The sequence below is a fragment of the Silurus aristotelis genome (genome assembly GCF_946808225.1).
Source record: "Silurus aristotelis genome assembly, chromosome: 20".
In the NCBI taxonomy this organism is placed as follows: domain Eukaryota; kingdom Metazoa; phylum Chordata; class Actinopteri; order Siluriformes; family Siluridae; genus Silurus; species Silurus aristotelis.
Window position 1 is genome coordinate 20,592,616 of NC_139593.1, and position 21,533 is coordinate 20,614,148.

The 21,533-nt window shown below is 43.4% G+C and overlaps 4 protein-coding genes across 10 annotated transcripts in view; 3 read left to right on the plus strand and 1 right to left on the minus strand.

Moving 5' to 3' along the window:
- The first annotated feature begins 584 nt into the window (after nucleotides 1–584).
- retreg2 (reticulophagy regulator family member 2) lies at nucleotides 585–7,951 on the plus strand. The gene is made up of 8 exons (XM_083522026.1): nucleotides 585–1,188; nucleotides 3,277–3,423; nucleotides 3,674–3,803; nucleotides 4,073–4,157; nucleotides 4,582–4,719; nucleotides 5,039–5,127; nucleotides 5,210–5,345; nucleotides 6,012–7,951. Exons 1-8 carry the CDS (start codon nucleotides 923–925, stop codon nucleotides 6,599–6,601), a joined length of 1,581 nt encoding a protein of 526 aa, XP_083378152.1. The 5' UTR covers nucleotides 585–922; the 3' UTR covers nucleotides 6,602–7,951.
- On the minus strand, nucleotides 7,369–19,196 carry mdh1b (malate dehydrogenase 1B, NAD (soluble)). 6 transcript variants are annotated; one of them, XM_083522030.1, is made up of 10 exons: nucleotides 19,071–19,090; nucleotides 13,944–14,070; nucleotides 13,620–13,732; nucleotides 13,119–13,253; nucleotides 12,636–12,778; nucleotides 10,870–11,360; nucleotides 10,612–10,753; nucleotides 9,985–10,160; nucleotides 9,697–9,836; nucleotides 7,369–9,603 (listed from the first exon to the last, which is right to left on the minus strand). In XM_083522030.1, the coding sequence occupies exons 2-10, from the start codon at nucleotides 14,032–14,034 to the stop codon at nucleotides 9,541–9,543; spliced, it is 1,494 nt and encodes a 497-aa protein (XP_083378156.1). In that variant the 5' UTR covers nucleotides 14,035–14,070; nucleotides 19,071–19,090; the 3' UTR covers nucleotides 7,369–9,540. The 6 variants fall into 6 exon arrangements, with proteins under 6 accessions (XP_083378156.1, XP_083378154.1, XP_083378155.1 ...); XM_083522028.1 differs by lacking the exon at nucleotides 19,071–19,090 and adding an exon at nucleotides 14,151–14,398 and having other exon boundaries at nucleotides 13,944–14,053; XM_083522029.1 differs by lacking the exon at nucleotides 19,071–19,090 and adding an exon at nucleotides 14,151–14,398.
- On the plus strand, nucleotides 14,419–19,545 carry fastkd2 (FAST kinase domains 2; the record flags this gene model as incomplete). The annotated part of the gene is made up of 13 exons (XM_083522154.1): nucleotides 14,419–14,573; nucleotides 14,699–15,319; nucleotides 15,537–15,643; nucleotides 15,804–15,912; nucleotides 15,997–16,120; nucleotides 16,829–16,968; nucleotides 17,061–17,233; nucleotides 17,721–17,896; nucleotides 17,974–18,189; nucleotides 18,271–18,319; nucleotides 18,821–18,935; nucleotides 19,094–19,184; nucleotides 19,292–19,545. Exons 1-13 carry the CDS (start codon nucleotides 14,568–14,570, stop codon nucleotides 19,543–19,545), a joined length of 2,181 nt encoding a protein of 726 aa, XP_083378280.1. The 5' UTR covers nucleotides 14,419–14,567.
- Nucleotides 19,546–20,421: 876 nt separating this feature from the next.
- gtf3c3 (general transcription factor IIIC, polypeptide 3) overlaps nucleotides 20,422–21,533 on the plus strand; it is a 9,217-nt gene continuing 8,105 nt past the window's right edge. Inside the window, exon 1 of one of the 2 annotated variants that reach the window (XM_083522023.1) lies at nucleotides 20,422–21,042. In XM_083522023.1, the coding sequence (XP_083378149.1) occupies nucleotides 20,941–21,042 (102 nt within the window). In that variant the 5' untranslated portion in view covers nucleotides 20,422–20,940. The remainder of the gene's footprint in view (nucleotides 21,043–21,533) is intronic. The other variant, XM_083522022.1, reaches the window with a different exon arrangement.

Genomic DNA, 21,533 nt, shown 5'->3' on the forward strand with positions numbered 1-21,533 from the left:
AGAGTAAAAAACGTGTTTTTCAGGCAAGATGGGAAACAGATGATATTTGTAGAGAGTCACAGGTTTTTTTTTTTTTAGACTATTCGGCAGTAGAATGATTTATAAATAAATGTGTTTTTAGTATTTTATTACTATTTTAATTTAAAGGCATATTTCCAAATCTGTAGGAGATTCTTAAATAGACTTAAATAATCTCCGTTATTACATTTTATTGAGAGAACTTCATGCACAATTCATGCATTGGTTTTATTTTCGTAGTTAATAAACCCATTGCATGAATTGTGCATGAAGTTCTCTCAATAAAATGTGTTATTCTGAATTAACAATCTGAACTCCTGGTATGAAGGAGAACAGAAATGATGGCCTTCATCACTATGAAAGTTTCCCATCTCTGATTTATAGGAGCAAATATAACACACACACAAATATTCATTATAAACAGCACAGAGATCCTCCTGTTTTTCTCTTTTCTATCTATTTATCTGTCTGTCTTTCTGTCTGTCTGCTTACCTTCTCTCTCTCTCTCTCTCTCTCTCTCTCTCTCTCTCTCTCTCTCTCCCTCATAGAACAGAACCCCACTATCTGGAGTGTAATTGTCCATGTTGTCCAGCAGAGGGCGCTCACGACACCACCACTTCCCCCTCCTCTTGGCGCAGCAAACAACGCACATGTGACCTGGATCACGTGACCCCTCGCTGTCCTGTGTATATCAGTGCTGTAGTGCACTAGTTAGGGCGCAGAGCTGCGGGATTTTAATACGGTGCGGTGGGACCGCTGGATGTAGTAGTGCGCAGGGGCCGCGATTTGGCATTCGGCCCGCGTCTTTAGTCTGTGAGAGCGTAGATCCGCTGTGATCGGGGGCAGAGGCGCGGTGCGGATCCACACAAAGCCGTGAGAGAGACTCCGAAACTCAGAGAGGAAAATGGCGAGCGGGGGGGAGGCCGCGCGCCCGTACGTCCAATCCTCCTCCTCGTCCCAGTCCGCCGCTGGTCCGCTGGGGCTCGAGGCGCTGTTCCCGGCCGCGTGCTCGGAGCGCACTGACAGTCCCGAGCTCATGCGGCTCCGGCGGCGGCTGCAGCGCTGGCTCGCGCCCCAAGAGCGCGCGCTCCTGTGCGCGCAGAGGCTCCTGGTGTGGGAGAGGCCCGTGCACAGCGCCGCGGCCGCGCTCGCGCTCAACACCGCCTTCTGGTAAGCGCGCGCGCGCGCGAGAGAGAGACAGACAGACTAAACATGGCGCCGGAGGGCTTTTTTATTTTATTTATATATGTGTGTGTAAATACGTATAACTAATATTTTATCTACATTTATCTGATTTATTTATTTAGCACACAAAATGTCCGTCGCCCATCAGTCTTTTAGCCCTCATGCTAACAGGTCAGGCGCCCAGCTGGAGCGCAGCCTCCCCATTCGGCTCGATCCCGAATCCTTTTCCGATGTAGTGCACTTTCTCCTCAGCGTATTAAGTTCCACACTCTTGCGCACTACGTAGTGCATCCGTCGAGGGATCCAGCGCGCAATTCGGGACGCGGCCATATGTAAATATATTCGCGTGCCCGTTGTTTTGGTGCAAAACTGCGCCACGGGCGCTCGCGCACAAACCAATAAATAAGTTTAATCCCGGTTAAAAATAAATAAATACAAATAGAAGGAAAATAATTAAACAAGTTTATTGTTGAATTAAAGGGAAACGAGCGAGATTTTATTCGTGTAGGCGTTTTTTTATGCCATATGGAACTGTGTGTGGTCTGTGTTATTGCATTAAATAATGTTATTATTATTATTATTATTATTATTATTATTATTATTATTGTTGGAATAAAAAAGCACGAATTAAAAGATTTCTTTGCATTTTATTAATTTTAACATGTCAGCATTTTCATAAGATTTTTTTTATTTTATATAATTATATTTCAAGCTTTATATATAATATATTATATAAGCACATTCCTTTAACAAGATTTTGGAAGGTGAGAAGATGCCTGAGGAATGGAGAAGGAGATGTGCAGACCTGCAGTAACTACAGGGGAATTAAGTTGATCAGTCACACCATGAAGTTATGGGAAAGAGTAGTGGAAGCCAGGCTGAGAGAAGAGATGACCATCTGTGAGCAGCAGTATGGTTTTATGCTGAGAAAGAGAACCACAGACGCCTTATTTGCTTTGAGAATGTTGATGGAGAAGTATAGAGAATTTCAGAAGGAGATGCTTTGTGTGTTTGTGGATTTAGAGAAAGCGTACGACAGGGTGGAGAGAGGAGTTGTGGTATTGTATGAGGAAGTCTGGTGTGTCAGAGAAGTATGTGAGGGTGGTGCAGGACATGTATGAGGACAGTGTGACAGCAGTGAAGTGTGCAGTAGGAACGACAGACTGGTTTAAGGTGGAGGTTGGACTGCATCAAGGATCGGCTCTAAACCCTTTCCTGTTTGCAGTGGTGATGGACAGGTTGAAGGACGAGGTCAGACAGGAGTCTCTGTGGACTATGATGTTTGCGGATGATATTGTGATTTGTGGTGAGAGTAGTGAGCAGGTTGAGAAGATCCTGGAGAGGTGGAGGTACACGCTGGAGAGAAGGGGAATGAAAGTCAGTAGAAGGAAGACTTACATATTGTGTGAATGAGAGGGAGGGCAGTGGAGGGGAGAAAAGGTGGAGGAGTTCAGGTACCTGGGGTCAATATTGTAAAGTAATGGAGAGTGTGTTAGAGAAGTGAAGAAAAGAGTGCAGGCAGGGTGGAGTGGGTGGAGAAAAGTGATAGCAGGAGTGATTTGTGATAGAAGAGTATCTGTGAGAGTGAAAGGGAAAGTTTATAGGACTGTGGTGAGACCTGAGATGTTGTATGGATTAGAGACAGTGGCATTGAGTAAAAGACAGGAGGTGGAGCTGGAGGTAGCAGAGCTGAAGATGTTGAGATGTTCGTTGGAAGTGACGACGATGGACAGAATTAGATACGAGTTTATTAGAGGGACAGCACATGTAGGACGTTTTACCAAGTGAGAGATGCGAGATTGAGATGGTTTGGACATGTGCAGAGGAGAGACATGGGGTATATCAATAGGAGAATGTTGAGGATGGAGCCACCAGGAAGGAGGAAAAGAGGAAGATCAAGGAGGAGGTTTATGGATGCGGTGAGGGAAGACATGCAGGTAGTTGATGTGAAAGAGGCAGATGTCTCTATTGGCTTGCGTGAGCCACGCCCCTTTATGACCACTGGATGTATGCGTCACGTGAGAGGGAAATAAAATTCTGTACAAAATGGATCTGTATCGTTTTTTCCTTCAGGTTGTTGTCGTCTACTACGTTGCGTCCTCTGTTCCTCGTAGGAGTGTCTTTACTCGCCTTCTCCCTGTTGGATCGATGGAAGGACAAGTGTCCTCAGATCACGCCTCCTAACGCAGCGCTCCAGGCAGAGGCTCCCGGGATGGAACGGTACGAACGATGAATTATTAATAGTCACGTAATCGTGTATTGGATTACGATCAGCACGTCACCGCACCTTGAAAGTAATCGGTATGATAAGGTATCGATTTGTGTCGCGTTCTCACGCTACACCCTGATGAAGTTTTCACGCTCATGTTCAGGAGGTGTTACGTTTTATTCGTAATTCCACGTGTAAACCACGGAAAAGAAACCCAACATTATTTTTTATCTTCTCCGTTGGTTTTTTGTGTTTCTCCAGAGAGAGCATGAGCGTCCACCCGAGGCTGCTGAGCGTCGCCGAGCTGAGCCACCACCTCGCCGAGAGCTACCTGACCTGCAGCCTGTACATGCAGGAGATGCTCCAGTACAAACGCCAGAATCACGGCAAGGTGACGAAAGAGCAAAGCATGCACAACGTCGACGCCCAAACCGAGGGCAAGATTTCCATAAATAGTTGATGAACGTGTGCCAAAATAAACGATTAAATCCAAATATAAGCCCTGGAGAGACACGAAACACACCAGTAACACTCATAGACTCACAATAACACAATCATCGCTTGTGTGTTTCTTTACACTTTAAGACTTCAAAGATGAGTGGATTTTACCTATGATGTGTAAAATGTGTGTGTGTGTGTGTGTGTGTGTGTGTGTGTCAGTTCTGTGTGATGACGTGCTCTGGATGTCTGCTGTTGGCCGTGGTCGGACACTACATACCGGGCGTCATGATCTCCTACATCGTCTGTGAGTAAACCCACTTTATTTTAATCTTTTTCAATTAATTAAAAAACGTGTTCAAAGTCGTACCCTGGGATCACCTACATCAGAACCTGACTTTGGAGACTGAATATGGAATATGATGCTCAGAAAAGGACGACTACCAATCTTATGGTCAGGTGTCCACGGAGTGTAACTTTATAACGTATAAGACCATTAAACCTAAGCTATTCAGCTGATGTTTGAATATTTTGAGGAACATCTGAAGGAATTTGAGTAAATCTGGAGCACATTTGTGTTCTAATGATTTATTTGCCCAATTTATACTTTTTTCCCCCCATAATATTTCAGTGTATGAGATTTTGGATTTATTCTAATTCTTGATTTAATATAAAAATGTAATTCGAATCTCTGTGTGTGTGTGTGTGTGTGTGTGTGTGTGTGTGTGTAGTGCTGAGCGTCTTGCTCTGGCCTCTGGTTGTGTACCATGAGCTGATCCAGAAGATGTACACGGGTTTGGAGCCCATCCTGATGAAGCTGGACTACAGCATGAAGGGAGACACGCAGCACCGCAAGCACGACAAGAGAAGTGAGCCGGTTCGCCCTCGTGATGGCGTCTCGCACCGGACCATCGTTCAGATCTATACACGTGTCAACCGCACCCTGTGGTGCACGTAAAGGTCTTAAGAAACCAATGCAGCACATACATCTAGTGTAGTACCAGCAGCACCAGATGGTCCTGGGTGGATATGAAATAATGTGTGGAAGCTGGAATAATCTGAGATCTGATAAAGACCTGTATGTCGTACAGACTTGTTGTAGCCTGCAGGTTCTTCTATACTGGCTGTTTGAATCCTGGTATCAAACTTATTTTAATCAAGTGTGTGTGTGTGTGTGTGTGTACACAGAGGTGAAGAAGGAGCAGGAAGAAGGAGATGAGCCGAGGGCAGAGACGGAGAGTGACAGCGAGGAGGAGCTCTCCTGCTTCGCCCCCACTGTAAGCTGGCTATTACTTATATTTATAGACCTAGTGTTTCTCTTTTTCACGTTTCTCACGTTCTAATTCGTCCTTTTCTCAGGTGGATGTGAAGACCACGGCGTTGGCGATGGCCATCACGGACTCCGAGCTCTCCGACGAGGAAGCGTCCATCCTCGAGAGCGGGGGATTCTCGGTGTCGAGAGCCACCACGCCACAACTCACAGACGTTTCAGAAGGTACGTTCGAGTCACGTCTCGCTTTTTCCTGCCTCGATCAGTGGAGGCCAGCTGTGATGAAACCAGCAGGTACGCATCAACGCTGGCCTTTTATTTACATGTCCTCTGGATCGCGACACACGTCCTCTGCATATCATTTCCCTGCAACGCGCTTTCAGGCGTGGCGAAAAGGAGGCACGTGGACGAGAAACCTGAGCTGATTTTATCAACCAGGAAACGCACGTTCCTTTGCCCTCATAGCCGTCCTGCACGGGGGAAAGTTCACAAAGCACCGTGATCGCTGGTGTTCTGCGTTTATGGAAGGAGTCTCCAGTGTCGGGTTCCTGTGTTGCTCTGAAGTGAATAATAAATGAAAAATCTAATATAAAAATCTAAAGAAAACCCTAAGATGCTAAACCACGAGCACTTAGCATGATTATTTATTGTGCATTTATTTATTTTTAAATATTTGCACGCTTATTTTTTTTTTTATTCTATCACTAATACTTGATCGTAAAATCTTGCTGTATTTATTATATTACACTGAACCGGTGGATTGTTAATCAAATTTAAAGGGCACCATTTGTGTTCTTAGGCCACGCCCACTTCTATTACAGCTCTACCGCTCATGCGTATGCTATAGTAAAGGTGTATAGTTCACTGAGTCAGATTGTCCGTATGCCACAGATTTGGACCAGCAGAGCGTGCACAGCGAACCTGAGGAAAGCTTCTCGAAGGATCTCCCAGAATTCCCCTCGGTCGAGGAGTTCCCCTCTGTCGAACACGGACTGTTTCACTTTCCTCTGGGTGGTCAAGAGGAGTCTCAGAGCCCGGCCAGTTTGCTGATCCAGCACCTTGCCTCTCCGCTGCACTTCGTCAACACGCACTTCAACGGACAAGGACAAGGCCGCGGTGCGCCGAGCGACCCGGGGGTGTCCCCTCGCACCCTGGAGGCCCTCAGCGAGGAGATCGTGAGCACCGCCATCTCCACCGTGGTGCAGAACACCCTCTCGGCCCTGCTTAGCTCCTCGGAGAAAGCCGAGGCGCCCGGGGTCGCCGAGTTCCTCCCTTCTGAGACGCCGCCGTGTCCTACAGAGTCGCCCCTCGAGGAAGCGGACCGAACCGGCGAGGACACGACGCAAGTTCCCCCAGAGGACGAGGACTTCGAGCTTCTGGACCAAAGCGAACTGGAGCACATGGACGAAGGGCTCGGGTTAGGGTTGGACGGACAGGCGACAGACGCGGCATCTAGCGACCAGCACACGCGCGAATCCTAGCCTGTTCCGTTTCCACGTACCGAACTGCCCCGTTTATTTATAGTGTAGATACGTTCCACACGTCGCAGGCTCCCTGTAATCAGATGCGCCGACAGATTTCACGGTCTGGAATTTAGATTTTCGTGTGCAAAACAAGAACCCTGAGCGACAGGAGGTTTTGTCACCCCTTATAGAAATATATGGATGATCGTGAGGCTCAGTGCTTTCAGGAAGAAAATATTCCTTACAGGTGTCACGTGAGGGGAAATAATAAACAATTCTCTCTGTTTTAAACGTTGGGCCGATTTCTCGCCGTTGTCGCTCATAGCGGAAGGTATTTTAATCGCAGAGTTTCGAGTCGAGGGAAAGACGAGTTTTAGTCGAAAGAGAACGATGCGGCAGCGCTTTAGTCTTGCTCCAGCTTTCACTTTATTTTGGAAAGATCACGCTCATACTTTACTACGTAGCTGAGCCCGATACGAGTCTCACGTTCACCCAGCTGTACTTTTCTCACCCGAAGCGTAACAAAAGAAGCGGTGGCGTTTTCCTTTCAAGCGTCAGGGTTACAGATGTGATGTGACCAATTTATACATTTTACTGAACCTCTGGTGTGAAAAAAAAAAAATTATTAAACGGGAGAAAAAGAGAAAAAAAAAAAGGCACCAGACTCGCTTACACACGTGACAAAAAACATCTCAACACGTATCCGGGATGAGTTCCTCTCAAACTCGATATAAAAAAATACCTCTTCATTATGATATTCTGCTTACTGAAACGAGTCTTTACGAGAGAAAAAAAATCTCTTTCTTTTCCAGACTCGCATTACGCTTTAAAGAAAAGGTTTTCGTCTCGGCGATGATGAAGATGGTGAAATCGACACCAGGCAGGATTTTCTCTGAACCTGTAGATCGTATAGTTTTTCAGTTCTTGGGAAATCCTCAAAAAAAAAAATAAATATATACATATATAAAAAGCAAGTCGTAACCCCTCGTGAGCATTAAACATTTATACTGCTGTATAAAAAAAAAAAGCAGGATAACGACGTTTTATTAGCATAGATTCACAGATCCGTACCCGAGAGACCTCAGCACTTGATGATACTAGTGTAACATAAAAAGAGATGTTTTATCGTTCGGTTGATTATATTAATATATAAATACATATACATACACACATACATTTTATATATATATATATATATATATATATATATAAAATGATATATAGAGCGTGTTTTGTCTGTCTTCATTGGGTCTAGGGGAAATGTTTATTTCTTGATGTAATACTGTACTGATGTATGCCTTGCTCAGTTTGCATTATTTGATTTCTGCAGGATGTTGTGTTCTATTAAAAACCAGTTTTGGCATCTTGCACCGTTCTCGTTTCTGCTTCCTGAGTCCAGTGGGCACCTGATTTCATTTTTTTAATTTATTCATTCATTAATTTTATTTAAAAAGGGCCGTAAAAGACTACAATATCAACCGAAGGCACTTTATGATCTGAGGTAAAAAGAAAATTGTATATCTACTGTGCATCACAAGTGTTGAATGTCCGTGAACTGTTTAGGAATCGCCGTTTGCTTGTGTTGTCGTTTTTTTATTTTTTATTTTTTGATGTTATACGGTATGTACAGTAACATTTGCACTAGGCTGCCACTAGAGGGCGTGGACAACTTTTAAGTCATGTATCATGTTGTAGTGGGGTGTCCAGGATTTTAAAATTGTAATAAAACAGGAGACAAATATGGAATTTTCTTATAAATTCTAACAATTATATCCTATATGGCCAAAAGTATTGGAACGCCTGACTTTTTCCCACAGATTTGTATATGAGCCTTTGGATGTCTTCAGGAGCATTACATGTTACCTTGACTTGAACTAGGAGACCCAAACCTGCTCCAGCATGACAATGTCCCTCCATAAAGATCTGCTTTCCATTGGTTGAAATAGAAGATCTCCTGCTATAGAGCTCCAACCCTATTAAGCTGACTGCACTCCAGGAACCTCCTCACCTTCTCCATCAGTACCTGATTTCACTAACACCCTTGTGGCTAAATGAATCTCCACAAAATCTAGTGGAATATCTTCCCAGAAGAGTGGAGCTTATTAGAACAAAGAAAGAAAATTATATACACGTATGGAAAAAGGTTTGTGGGTTTATTGATTGGAAATCGACAACACGGTCAAATTATTATAAGAAATATTAATTCTGCGTTGTCGAATTCTGTTTAACATTAAAGAAGGAGTCTCCAGTCCAACCTGTTGAAGGTTTTCCAGCATTACCTTAATTTTCTGGATTCTCCGGACTGTTTTTTGTCTGAAATTTGTTTATAGCTGCTGTGTCGAGGTGTACGCGATAACAGGAGCTAACATGCATTTTCAGGTAGGTGTTTCACAGCATGAAATGTAACCAGAATTGGATAAACCAACGAATTATCGAGGTGTTTGCAAACATTTAAATAAGGTTTCCGAATACTTCATACCCTTCGAACAAAAACTAAGCAGCGATAATAAACTGTGCTCTCTAATTTGCGGTTGATCAGCCAATCACAGCATTGCCCATCATGGTTTCTAGTATTGAGATATATATATTTTACTTGTGATATTTTTCACTGAAATTCTGCACATATTCAAGCTTGTTATGGTCGGAGTGCAGGGTCCGCCATGATACAGCACCCCTGAACCAAGAGGGGTCAGGGCCTTGCACAAGGGGCCAACTGTGGTAGCTTGGCAGTGCTGGGGCTTTACCTTCTGACCAGTAACCCAGAGGCTTGACCACTAAGCTACCACTTCTCATTTTCAATAAAGCCCTTTCAAACAACTCAATCCTGCTATTCTAACTGAATACACTGTGTGTTCGATGTAAGAAGAACCAGCGACAGAAATATTTTTTACAACGAAGCAGCCATTACTCCTCTGTTTTATTGTAATGCTCCTTTGAGAGATTAAGATGAACATTTACTAAGACTTAAGAGATGATTTTTTGCACCTTTTCTTCCTTATTTTGTCTGCAGTGCTTTTCTCCTAAGAGCAATAACGAGAGTTATTAGCTATTACTTAGTTTGGTGCTCAATCCTATTCATTCCTAATTAGGGAACTTGCTTGTTATCTGCTCACCGCTCTAATCTCACTGACAGAAGCTTCCAGTTCCTTACGCAGCTCCTCGGTGATGGTGACGTCTGAACACACTGACCACTCGCCCTTCTGGAAGGTCACGGGAACGCAGAAAACGAGGCCGGCAGGAATATTGAATTGGCCTAGGATGCAGAAAAAAACCATAAATGCGTCTGTCCTGAGGATGGCTGAAGAGTGCTGCAAAGCATTCACACTGGAGACTCCTTCTATAAACGTGATATATATTATTAAAAAGGGGTGCCCACGTTTGACCTGACTGTATGGACTTACCTGTACTAGCTACGCCCAGTGAGAAGATCTCCCGAGGAGAGGAATCGCTGATCCACGCGCTGAGCACTGTAATGATTGCTCTGCCGGCTGAAATAGCCGCGGGCTTGCTAGTCTTGAGAGAAATAGTGCTACGACGCGAGGCGACCAGGCCTGGGAAGTCGTTCTTCAGCCATTTTCTGTCACGAGAAACAGGAAGATTTTTACTATCATAACTAACAGGTAGAAGAATGGAGGGCGCTTCTTCCGAGCCCATCTTTTTTTGAACAGGGAGTGTAACACGGTCAGAGAAAAGCGTAATTTGCCCTCTTTCACGCAATCAACCAAATGCTCACAACTGGCTAGTGTTGCTGTGATTGACAGTCCAGAGATCACCAGCAAATTTGCTCCAGTGGAAACTCTTGAATTTATAGTACTTCTGTAATAGGGTAATATTGGGGTAGGTAGCTTACTAGACGACAAACAAATCTGGTTTGGGTGTGTGCTATTTATGTTTGCCCCCACACTGCCACCCCAGTACAGCTGTCTCGCCACCCCATTCGGCTATGCCCATGCATCAGGTCATCCTAGGCTGGAAAGAGCCAGATGTTTCTAAAGGTTTTTATGCATATTTTTGGTTTTATTCCTTACCTATCACAAACGGTGTCCAAGACATCCTTAAAGAATCCTTCAGGTCCCCAGATGGCGCCTTTGTATCTAAAAATCTTAGCTCGCTGTAGGTCGATGTAGAAATGACCACTGATGTTTCCCCAAACGATGACATCAGTGATATCTGGGGAAAGACGTTTTTAAGTATAAAGTGGAAATGGTGTATGAAAAGATTCGATGTAGCCCCACCTCCTAATCTTACCCATTTTACCTTTAAGTCTATATTAGAATTGTTCTCACCACTGCTTTTCACTGACAGCTGCATGGCGAGCTGAGTTCTCGCTTCTCCTTCCAGCTGGGTTGCGATCGCCACGAAGCGATGTGGATCCACCGAGGGCGCACTCTCGATCAGAAGGCTGCACTTCAGGTTGGTGTAGACGTTTCCTGCCACCAGCACTCGAACGTCCTTATGCGCATTGTCCTCGATCAGACTTCCGTACTGACCGAATCTTTTCACCACTTGGTTCAGATGCTCCGTGTCCTTGTCCGGTCCCCGGTCGTCCAGAAGGACGATAAGATCGGCTGACTGGAAGGCCCGCGTCAGGTCGGAGTGGACGGTGACGGCGTGAAGCTGTGGCAGAGCCATGTCCTCGAGTTCTATTTTAAGAGCTAATAAAGATTCTTCACTGGCATCTGTGTCCAAAAGGTGGAGGCTGACAGAGGAAACAGTGGTGAATATGTCGGATGTGAAGAGTAGTGGGACGAGGTGGTAGCAGATCGGGCTTAGAGCACTGCACAGATGCACAGTAATACAAATATCAAAATCTAATACATTTGTTTGGGGACAAGGTAAAAATTATTTGATAAAAAATTACCCACGTTGCCACCCAGAGGATCGCGAAGAATAAGAAGATTAGGTAATAAGTATTACTATATTTATACAGGGTGGGGCAGAGACATTTTGGAACTAGGAGTTGGAGGACCCTGGGGATTTGCCAATTGTTTGGAAATAGTGTGAGCTCCTTTAGAACCAGTTAGAGCGTCATGATTGTGTCCCGTCTGATAATTTGATAAAGAAACGGGTTAAGCCAGTCCCCAGGAGGTGTTTGAACGGCCCTCACAGCAGAGAATATTTCAGGGCTGTACGAGCTGCCATTGTGAGGAACCCTCGCTGCTCCGTTCCACAACACGCATCACCGATGTTACTTTAAAATGACACACCCATGTTGTAATCCCATAATCAGACAGGACACGGCAGTGATGCCGAAGTTCCCTTCCCACAGCGCTCACACTATCGCCTTTCACTCGGCAAGAGACAAGAGGTTCTAAACGAGCTCGCACTGGTTCCAAGCAATAACCGACTCTCCAGGGTCGTCAACTCCTAATTCCCAAATTTCCCGTGTCCTTGCACCAACGTTGTACTAAATCAATAGATGGTTTTCCTAGAACAGCGGGTCCTGAAGCGTTCCTCCTATACCACGGTAATTTTGCAAATAAAATGCACTGTCTGTACATTTTATCCGTTTAGAGATACATTTAAGTTTGTGGAACAAGCGTCCATGAAAACCATTTTTGTTCTCAATTGCATTCAAGTCGAGTCAAGCTCTTTCATTTTGTTTAGTCTTGGGATTTCAAAAAAAGAAAGACTTGGCGTAAAACTGTTTCACGTGCCAGTCCTACAAACTGCTGGCACTGGAGACTCCTCACACCGTGTCAATGCTATTGATTGGTTTTATTTGTTGAGTGATGACGCATTTGGGTTTTAAGCGGTGGTATCGTAAAGTTTATAATAAATAAATAACGCCAGTTGCAGAGCTCTTGATGTACACTGTCTTTTGGCACACTGGCTTATGAAGGTCGGTGCTTCCTGTGACTGTGCGTGCAGCTTTGTGCTGCCATCTGTTGGCATGTTATAAAACTAGCCTCGAAACTTTTTGATACCTCCTCATATAATTAATCTTTTAGTCCTTTAGGCCTTTTAGTCCTTGTGGATATTGTTACAATAAAAACGAGAATGTAGCTATAAGGCAACGTAACCCCTTGAATTTAACCACCTGAATTTTCACCTGTTGATCCAGATGTGGCAGGATTGGTGGAGTTTTCGTCGGTTCTCTTCATCCTGCAGATACAGCTGTGTCGCTTGATGATTCTCGTCTGCGATACTCAACATCAGCTCTGTGCTCATGTCTGACATAATACCATAGTAGCCCTGAGAAATGAACGGAAGGATGAAAGGATGGATAGATGGATGTAAAAGAGATATATTGATTGATTGTTTGATTGATTGTGTGTAGACTGGGTTTTGAGGTGCTTTAATAAAACTGCCTGGCATTATTTCTGCTGAATAAAACCACCTTCTTTGACACCACAACCCTGGACTTGGTTTTTTTACCTTTTACTTGGCTTTTTTTTTTTACTTTGGATAATAATTCCATGACAAAACATAAGAATAAATGTGGAAATAATAGAAGCATTTGAAATTAAAAAAGCATGTGATACTTATGAAACAGGTGAAACAGGTGAAGCTCTTGCAGCGTTTTTGACAATACCTGCACGTGTTCGAGAAAATCACTGATTCCTCCGAGAAGCATGGCTTTTCCTCCACGCTCAGTCAGCTCCCTCCACACAATGGGACTGCTCTGGTGTTTCCAGCCGTTGGATGAACAAATGTCTTTGAGCCAGTCCTGATAGGAAAAATAATTTCAGACCCCTCGTATACAGAGCATTTAACGAGACATTAGATTGTAAAAAGGTGATGGGGATGGGAATAGGAATAGGGTTTTGGGATGAGGTTTGAGGATGAAGATAAAGATTTGTGGATAAGAATGGGATTTAGGGATGGGAATAGGGTTTGGGAATAGGAATGGGGTTGAGGATTTGGGGATGAGAATTAGGTTGAGGATTTGGGGATGGAAATGGGTTTTGAGGGTTTGGGGATGGGAATGGGGTTTAAGGGTATGGGAATGGGGTTTGAGGGTTTGGGAATAGAAATGGGGTTTGAGGGTTTGGGGATAGGAATAGGGTTTGAGGATTTGGGGATGGGTTTGTACCTCCCAGGCATTAGGCAGCATGCAAATCTTGTGAACGCGGAAATCTGGCAGAACGGTCTGCAGGAAATCTGCAAGAAGTTCGGCTTTGGCATAATGAGGACAATCTGCTTTTCCTGTCCAGAAAAAAAGCAAGTTTAGAGTAAGGGAATTAAATAGAAGTGTCAAAAATGGCTACCAAATAATACATAAACACAATACATAAATATATATTATTAGTAATATTAATAATGAAATTATATAATTTTTTTATTATACTTTTCAGCTTCTAATTTCGTTTCAAACTATCAATAAAACATATATACAATCTAAAAAAACAATCCAAACCTGCTAGGACAAACAACGCCATGCTTCTAAGTATACAACTGTTGCTAGGCAACTGCTGGTGTAACACTAAAAACCGACCGACTAGCAACATTTCCCTGTCGCTCTTTATCCTGTTAAAACGTGTCGTCTAAAAAAAACAAGTAAATAAAAATATTCATAAATACACCCGTTGTCCTATATTATAACTTGTCATGTTACATTACTAACCTGTTGGTAAATATTGCTTTTTTCATTATCACCAGAACGTGAGGTCGGAACCCATTCCGGCTGCACTGCAAAATGGCGGCGACCTAAACACTGCGCGCGTTTCAAATCCCTCAGTACTGAATACGTAGGCGCACTTTGCGATGCACGGCCTGTACGGGCTACCTAGGGCACTCGAATATCTCGGAAAGGAGATTGGGACACATCCGGTGTACTCACGTGGTACACATGGAGCGGATAGTAAAGTGAAGGGTGAGTGCGTTGTGCTGAAATGATAATTTTTTCTGCAGTTTTAAATGTTTATAGACAATAAAATGTATTTATTTAAATAAAATAAAATGTATTCCGGAATATATTATGTAGTTATTTCGACGGTGTGATATTTGGTTGCTTGGCTTGTCAGTAGGTCATGTTTTTCTAATGAAGGTGAATGAAGGAAGTGAAACAGGAATTAAATGAATAAGTGTGTGTGTGTATATATATATAATTATATAGTTTGTTTTTGTGACTAAAACATTACAAAATATAATACATTTCTTCTCCATTCTCAGGTCCAGCTGTATTTAGATCATCTCATCGGTATGAATGTGTTCCAAAGGTCAGGTGAGATGTTCCGGTTTGCTTCTATCTTGAGCAGATGTGCATCCCTTTCCCAGCCCAGGACGGCCTTTCGGCTCTACAGATCCACAGAGCGGAGCATTCTGCAGCGTCGGTGCCCTGCGGGGACGGTACGAGGCTCAGAGTTTGAGGGCGTTCGAGATTTCTGCCAACAAGAAATCCAGACTTTGAATTGGAAAGACCAGGAAGAGCGTCTGAGCCTGCGAGTTCCAGACACAACAGACCCACGGTCGACGTTTTACCAGGAGCTGAAGGAATCCCGGTCACCTTCAGACGTCCTGGATGTGGTGGACCGGTGCAATGTGGCGCACTGGTGCATCAGCAACAGCTTGACCCGGATGTGGCACACAACCAAGAAGATGTCGGATGAGCAAAAGCACTGGGAGCTTCAGCTCATGGCCGAGAACCAGACTTTCGAAAAGCTGTGCCACGGCGCCAGGATGAACGCGCCACGCATGCAAAGCCAAGACCTGGCGTTCACCCTGCTGGCCTTAGTCAAGCTTGGGGTCTCTCAGAGCAGCTACGTGGTGCAGACTATCCTCAGAGTCATCCAGGTTCGTTCGGAATCGCGTACAATTTGTCACTAAGTGCTGGGGATTGTCTACTGAGACACCGCTTTTCTCGTACTTGTCTGGTTCCTCTGAAAGGTTGTGGGTTCACATCCGAGGAATTCACGCGTCCAATCAAATGCTCAAATATCGGTCACTTGACGTGCTCACTTTTTTTTATTTCTTTAAATAAACTGATTTGAGTTGTGATTGTGATCCGCAGGAACGCCTGAACGAGTTTGAAAACGAGAAGGCGCTCTCCGTCCTGGCCTCCTGCCTCTCGGAGATGGAAAGCAGCAAAAACTCTGACGCGCTAAAACAGGGCCTGAAGTACGTAATAATTCGTCGCCTGTTTTAATGGTTTGTAGGAACTAACGATTGCAGTAAAATTGGCTGATTCGAGTCAGAAATAAGCCCCACCTCTATTTCTTGATTCGTTCGTGCGAAGCAGATTAACAGCATTAATAATATTACACACCTCCTGTTTAAGGCTTATCCTGGAGGACAGGATTCCTGCCATCCAGAGCGTGATGCTGCTCCACACCACCATGCGCCTGTTTGGGAAGGACGCTTCAGCGGCCCTGAAGCACAAGCTGGAGGTTGGTCATTTTTTTTTATTGAACCGTGTGGTTCAGTAAGAGCATGCAACGTTAGTGTGATGTAGATCGTTTGTGCTTCTACAGAGGAAGGCTCTGTCTATGGTGGATCAGTTCACACTGCTAAACGTGCAGTACCTGCTGGACATGCTGGCCGTCATCCGGCTCAACTCCAAGCCGCTGCTGGATATCTGTGCTAAGAAGCTAAGCGGTAAGAGAGAGAGTCACGGCTACATCCCATAGCAGTTCACTAGGATTTAGGAGCAGTGACTGGGCAGGTCGTTCCATGATCAGTATCACTCCAGACGTCTGTTTGCGCTTTCGGTTCGTGAGCCGCAGTCTGGATGCTTAAGTATGGAACGGTTGCCATGTTTGTTCAGGATTCCTCTCACTTTCCCTGAATAAGTCTCTGTCCTTCCCTGCTCTGGAACAACCACAAAACCTAATGGTTAAAGAGCTTCCACATAGATGTTAGACGTTTTTATTATTATTATTATTATTATTTTTTTTTTTTTATGAGAATGTAATCAGGGTTGCCAGGTCTGCAGAGATTGGACTCCTAGATTCACATCTCCAACTGGCTGTTTAAGACTGTGCTCATGATATTTCACACTCTCTGGTGTTTTAATGATGATTTTAATGACTTATAATTACACTCTTTTTTTTTTTAACCCAAACGTTGAGCCTGGTTCCTCTCGAGGTTTCTTCTTCGTACCATCTAAGGGAGTTTTGTGACACAGTTGCCCATCAGGGAAAAAAACGCTCATTCATTTAAATAGCAGTGAATTTTGTTCATTAATTTTTATATTCTGTAAAGCTGCTTTGAGTCAATGTTTATTGTTAAAATCACCATAGAAATCAAATTGAATGTTAATACTGATGCTAAGAATTGATCACTTATTGGTTTTCTCTCGTCCAGAGAACGTGCACAGCATTTCTTTCACCAGGCTGATGGTGATGCTGAAGTCCTGCGGCGATCTCCGCTATAGAAACCCGCATCTCTTCACGTCCGTCTCCGAGTACCTGGCCAGCACGTTCCCCATGTGGAGCAACAAGCAGGTCAGATGTTCGTCCTACACTCGGGATGTGACGCACTCCCTCCCGACTCGTTTAATTGTTTATCAATAATAATGACGATGACGTCCTCGTAGGTGCTGCTGTTACTCCTAGAGTTTAAGAGACTCCGGTTTCGGCCCGTGGCTCTGATGGACGCGTTTGCCGAGAGGATCATCCAGAAACCGGACAGTCTTACGCTGCAGGACCTGCACGGCGTTTTGAAGTGCTACTCATTCCTTAACCACCATTTGAAGGAAAACCAGCAGGCGTGAGTCTGAAATGTTCGCGGATTCTTTTCTGTATAAACGCCACAGAGAGCAGTGATCACCGGGGTCCAAGCACTTCTTCATGAACACTACTGTAGATGATAGTAGATATTGGGACACACATATAAGCTTCACACACTCTCTACTTTAATGCATCTTATTCCCAGTGAGTGTGTCAATCATTAATCATGTGGTTGTCATAGAAACATTGAGGTCCCGAGTTCATGAAGAGATCTTAACGCCTGGTCCAGTCCCTGAGAGATTAATCAGCATCCAGTGAGCATCACTCAGGTCATAGTTACTCAATAAACAACCAGTCTTTACAACTGTGGTGAGCAGAAAAGCATTCCTGGATGCATTGCTGAACCTTGAGGTGGATATACTAGAAGACCACGTCAAGGTCCACCCCTAAAGCATAACCCACACTGCATCGTTTTCCAACAGTAGTAGAAAAAAAAACATCTGATGATGATTTGTGTCTCTGATCAGTTTCTTGGAGAGCATGACACACGTTCTGAAGTCCTACCTCCCAAAGATGTCCAGCACAGACCTTCTGAGAGCCGTCAGCTGCCTTTCCGTGTTGGGACACTTCCCTCAGGCTCCTCTGGAGAAGCTGCTCAGAAACGAGGTTCTGGAGGAACTGCTAAAAGAAGGTCAGGGCTTGAGTGGGTTAAAGCGTTTTCAGATGGTTTGAAGGTGAATAAAACATTCATATAATTATTTTTGTATTTATAAGGTCCAGGTCAGGCACGACATGAACATTTGCTGCGGATGCTGGATACGTGTTTACGCCTGGATCATCACCCTCTTCGTCCCTCGGTCTCATCCATCCCGCACCTCCGTCACTCTACGCCACAGAGTTATCCTGTGACCCCCGAACTCCTTGAGTGTCTGAAGAAGCTGTTGGGGGAAGACGCAGTGACCGATTCCGTCATCGAGCAGGGCTTCTACTTCATCGGTAAGACCGAGGAACATTCAAGACGGCGGCCATATTGTTTTTGGACACCAATTTTTATTCTAATCGATCTTTTTTTCCCAGAATGTGTGGCCACACTGCCTCTGAAAACGAAAGAGGAGCAAAGCATGAGGTAACCGAGAACCTTCACAGTGGCCTGGACTGGATTGCAATATAACCAAAACTATAACCTCAATTTCAAATCAATTGGAATGTAAATAAAAACAAAATACCTTGAAATATATCATAAACCCATATTTTATACACAATAGAACAAACATATCAAATGCTTAAGCTGAGGAAATGTACCATATTAAGGGGGGGGGGAGTGTCATTGTGAATTTGATGGCTTCAACTAAATCTTTCACCATTTGAAAACATTTGGTGCGTCATAAAGCGAAAAATACAACAAAGAAAACTCGGAACTGTAAAGCAGCTAGAATCCTGTATCCGACACATCTGGGAGAACATTCCTCTCCCAAAACCTCAGCACCTGGTCTCTAGAATATGAATTAAAGAGATTTGCAATTCTGTTTTTATTTACATTACACACAGCATCCAATCTTTATTTGGAATAGGTGTTGTATTTTGCTGCCACAGAACGGAGATCATACTTGAACTATTGCCCTCACAGGATCGCGTTGCTCTGCGTCCCCCCGACCTCATTCTGCTATGGTACGACCCATCCCATCGGTGCCGTGGCTCTAAAGGTCCGCCACTTCGAGCTCCTGGGTTACGAACCGGTCCTGGTGCGTTTATATTTCTTTATTTCTCCTTCTTCTTTTTTTTTTTATTTTTTTATTTTTTTAAGCAAACTAAAAGAGGTGATTTATTTCCAGCTTATGTTCTGATCATGACATGATTTTTTCTTTATTCATACATACCTCGTTTTCTTTCTTCTCCTCAGGTGCCCGTGCAGGAGTTCGTCTCTCAGAGCGCTGAAGAAAAGACCAACCTGCTGAAGAAATTAATTTTTCCCAAAGATGAAACATACCCATGTGTCCAAGACTGTGAAGTGAAATAAATAAAAGTGGATCAGTGTTAATGTGTTGGTGATCCTGAATATGCACTCAGTTTTTTTTCTTCTCTCGGCTGCTTCCGTTAGTCGTCACCACAGCGGATCATCCTCCCTTCTCCATATCACTCTGTCCTAAAGATCTGCCTCTTTCAAACCACCCACATCCAGAAACCTCCACCTTGGCCTTCATCTTTTTCTCCCAACTGCATCCTCAGCATTCCTCTACTACTAATATACCCCTGATATACCCATATACCCCTGATATACCCCTATTGTACCCATATACCCCTGATATACCCCTATTGTACCCATATACCCCTGATATACCCATATACCCCTGATATACCCCTATTGTACCCATATACCCCTATTATACCCCTATTGTTCCCATATACCCCTGATATACCCCTGGTATACCCATATACCCCTGATATACCCCTATTGTACCCATATACCCCTATTATACCCATATACCCCTATTATACCCCTATTGTACCCATATACCCCTGATATACCCCTCGTATACCCATATACCCCTGATATACCCCTATTGTACCCATATACCCCTATTATACCCCTAATGTACCCATATACCCCTATTGTACCCATATACCCCTGATATACCCCTGATATACCCATATACCCCTGATATACCCCTATTGTACCCATATACCCCTATTATACATATATACCCCTATTGTACCCATATACCCCTATTATACCCCTATTGTACCCATATACCCCTATTGTACCCATATACCCCTGATATACCCCTGGTATACCCATATACCCCTGATATACCCCTATTGTACCCATATACCCCTATTATACATATATACCCCTATTGTACCCATATACCCCTATTATACCCCTATTGTACACATATACCCCTATTGTACCCATATACCCCTGATATACCCCTGGTATACCCATATACCCCTATTATACCCCTATTGTACACATATACCCCTATTGTACCCATATACCCCTGATATACCCCTATTATACCCATATACCCCTGATATACCCCTGATATACCCCTATTATACCCATATACCCCTGATATACCCCTATTGTACCCATATAGCCCTATTGTACCCCTATTATACCCATATACCCCTGATAACACCCATATACCCCTGATATACACATATACCCCTATAATACCTATATATACCCCTATTATACCCATGTATGACACGTGTATTCATAGCAACTAGTTTTTAACTAATTACTCATTTGATTGTTAATCATAAATTATAATAATAATAATTATATTATTAGGGATTCTTCCTGCTTTTGCCATAGAATTCCACTAGAGGGCACTCGCCATCTCTCCACCGCTCCTGGTGCTTCATGAGTTGAATAATTCGTGAGTGCCCTCTAGTGGAATTTCATGGCAAAAGCAGGCAGAATCCCTACTGAATAGAGTGACTCGTGAGACACGGATCCGTTTACTGAGTGATTCAGAAGGTGTTGAATCCATAAAAGGATTTCTCATCTCTAGTTCTAAACTAACTCAACTCTCGTTCTAACTTTTATAACTACGAAGAAGAAGAATCCTAACCTTTCCGACTAGCCAAATCCGGACACGTGACTAGATCACGTGGTGCAACCCGGAACTCTTTAGCAACATGAATGCAAAGTGGCTAAGTGTGCAGCGAAAATTAATAATAAAATATAAAGTATAGAATAATTTTTTACATTTATGTCTATTTGTTAATGATAAAGAGAGAATGTCCGAGTCAAGCCCTGAGCTTAATGATTATCTGGAGGGGAGAATTTCCTTTGAGGAGTTCGAGAGACGGAGAGAGACAAGAATTAAAGCTAAACAGAAGGTAAACGTTTGTCTGTTTCCAATAAAAACAATCTTCTTAATGAAGTGCACTCTATTATGGGATGTTACTAAGGGACTACATCGCCTATGAAGGGCGCTATAAAGTGAAGAACGTGGTATTTGGAATACGGCCTTGTGTTCATTTATGTGCATGTAGAATTTACATGAACGCGAATATTGTGTGTGTCTGTGTGTGTGTGTGTGTGTCTGTGTGTCTGTGTGTGTGTGTGTGTGATATTATTATAAATTACATTATCATTTATTTGATACATTTTCTATTTGAAGTCAATACACGAATTTATATATATATATATATATATATTTTTTTTTTAATAAATAAATATGTGCTGTTATGTATATTTGATCTTTTTATTTGTATGTAAAGATCTTTCTTTTTTTTCGATCTTACTTTCTTTATTAATCAAATAAATATCTTTATTTTACTTTTAAGAAGTTAAAAAAACTTCAATATATGTGCAGCGTATTATTTCT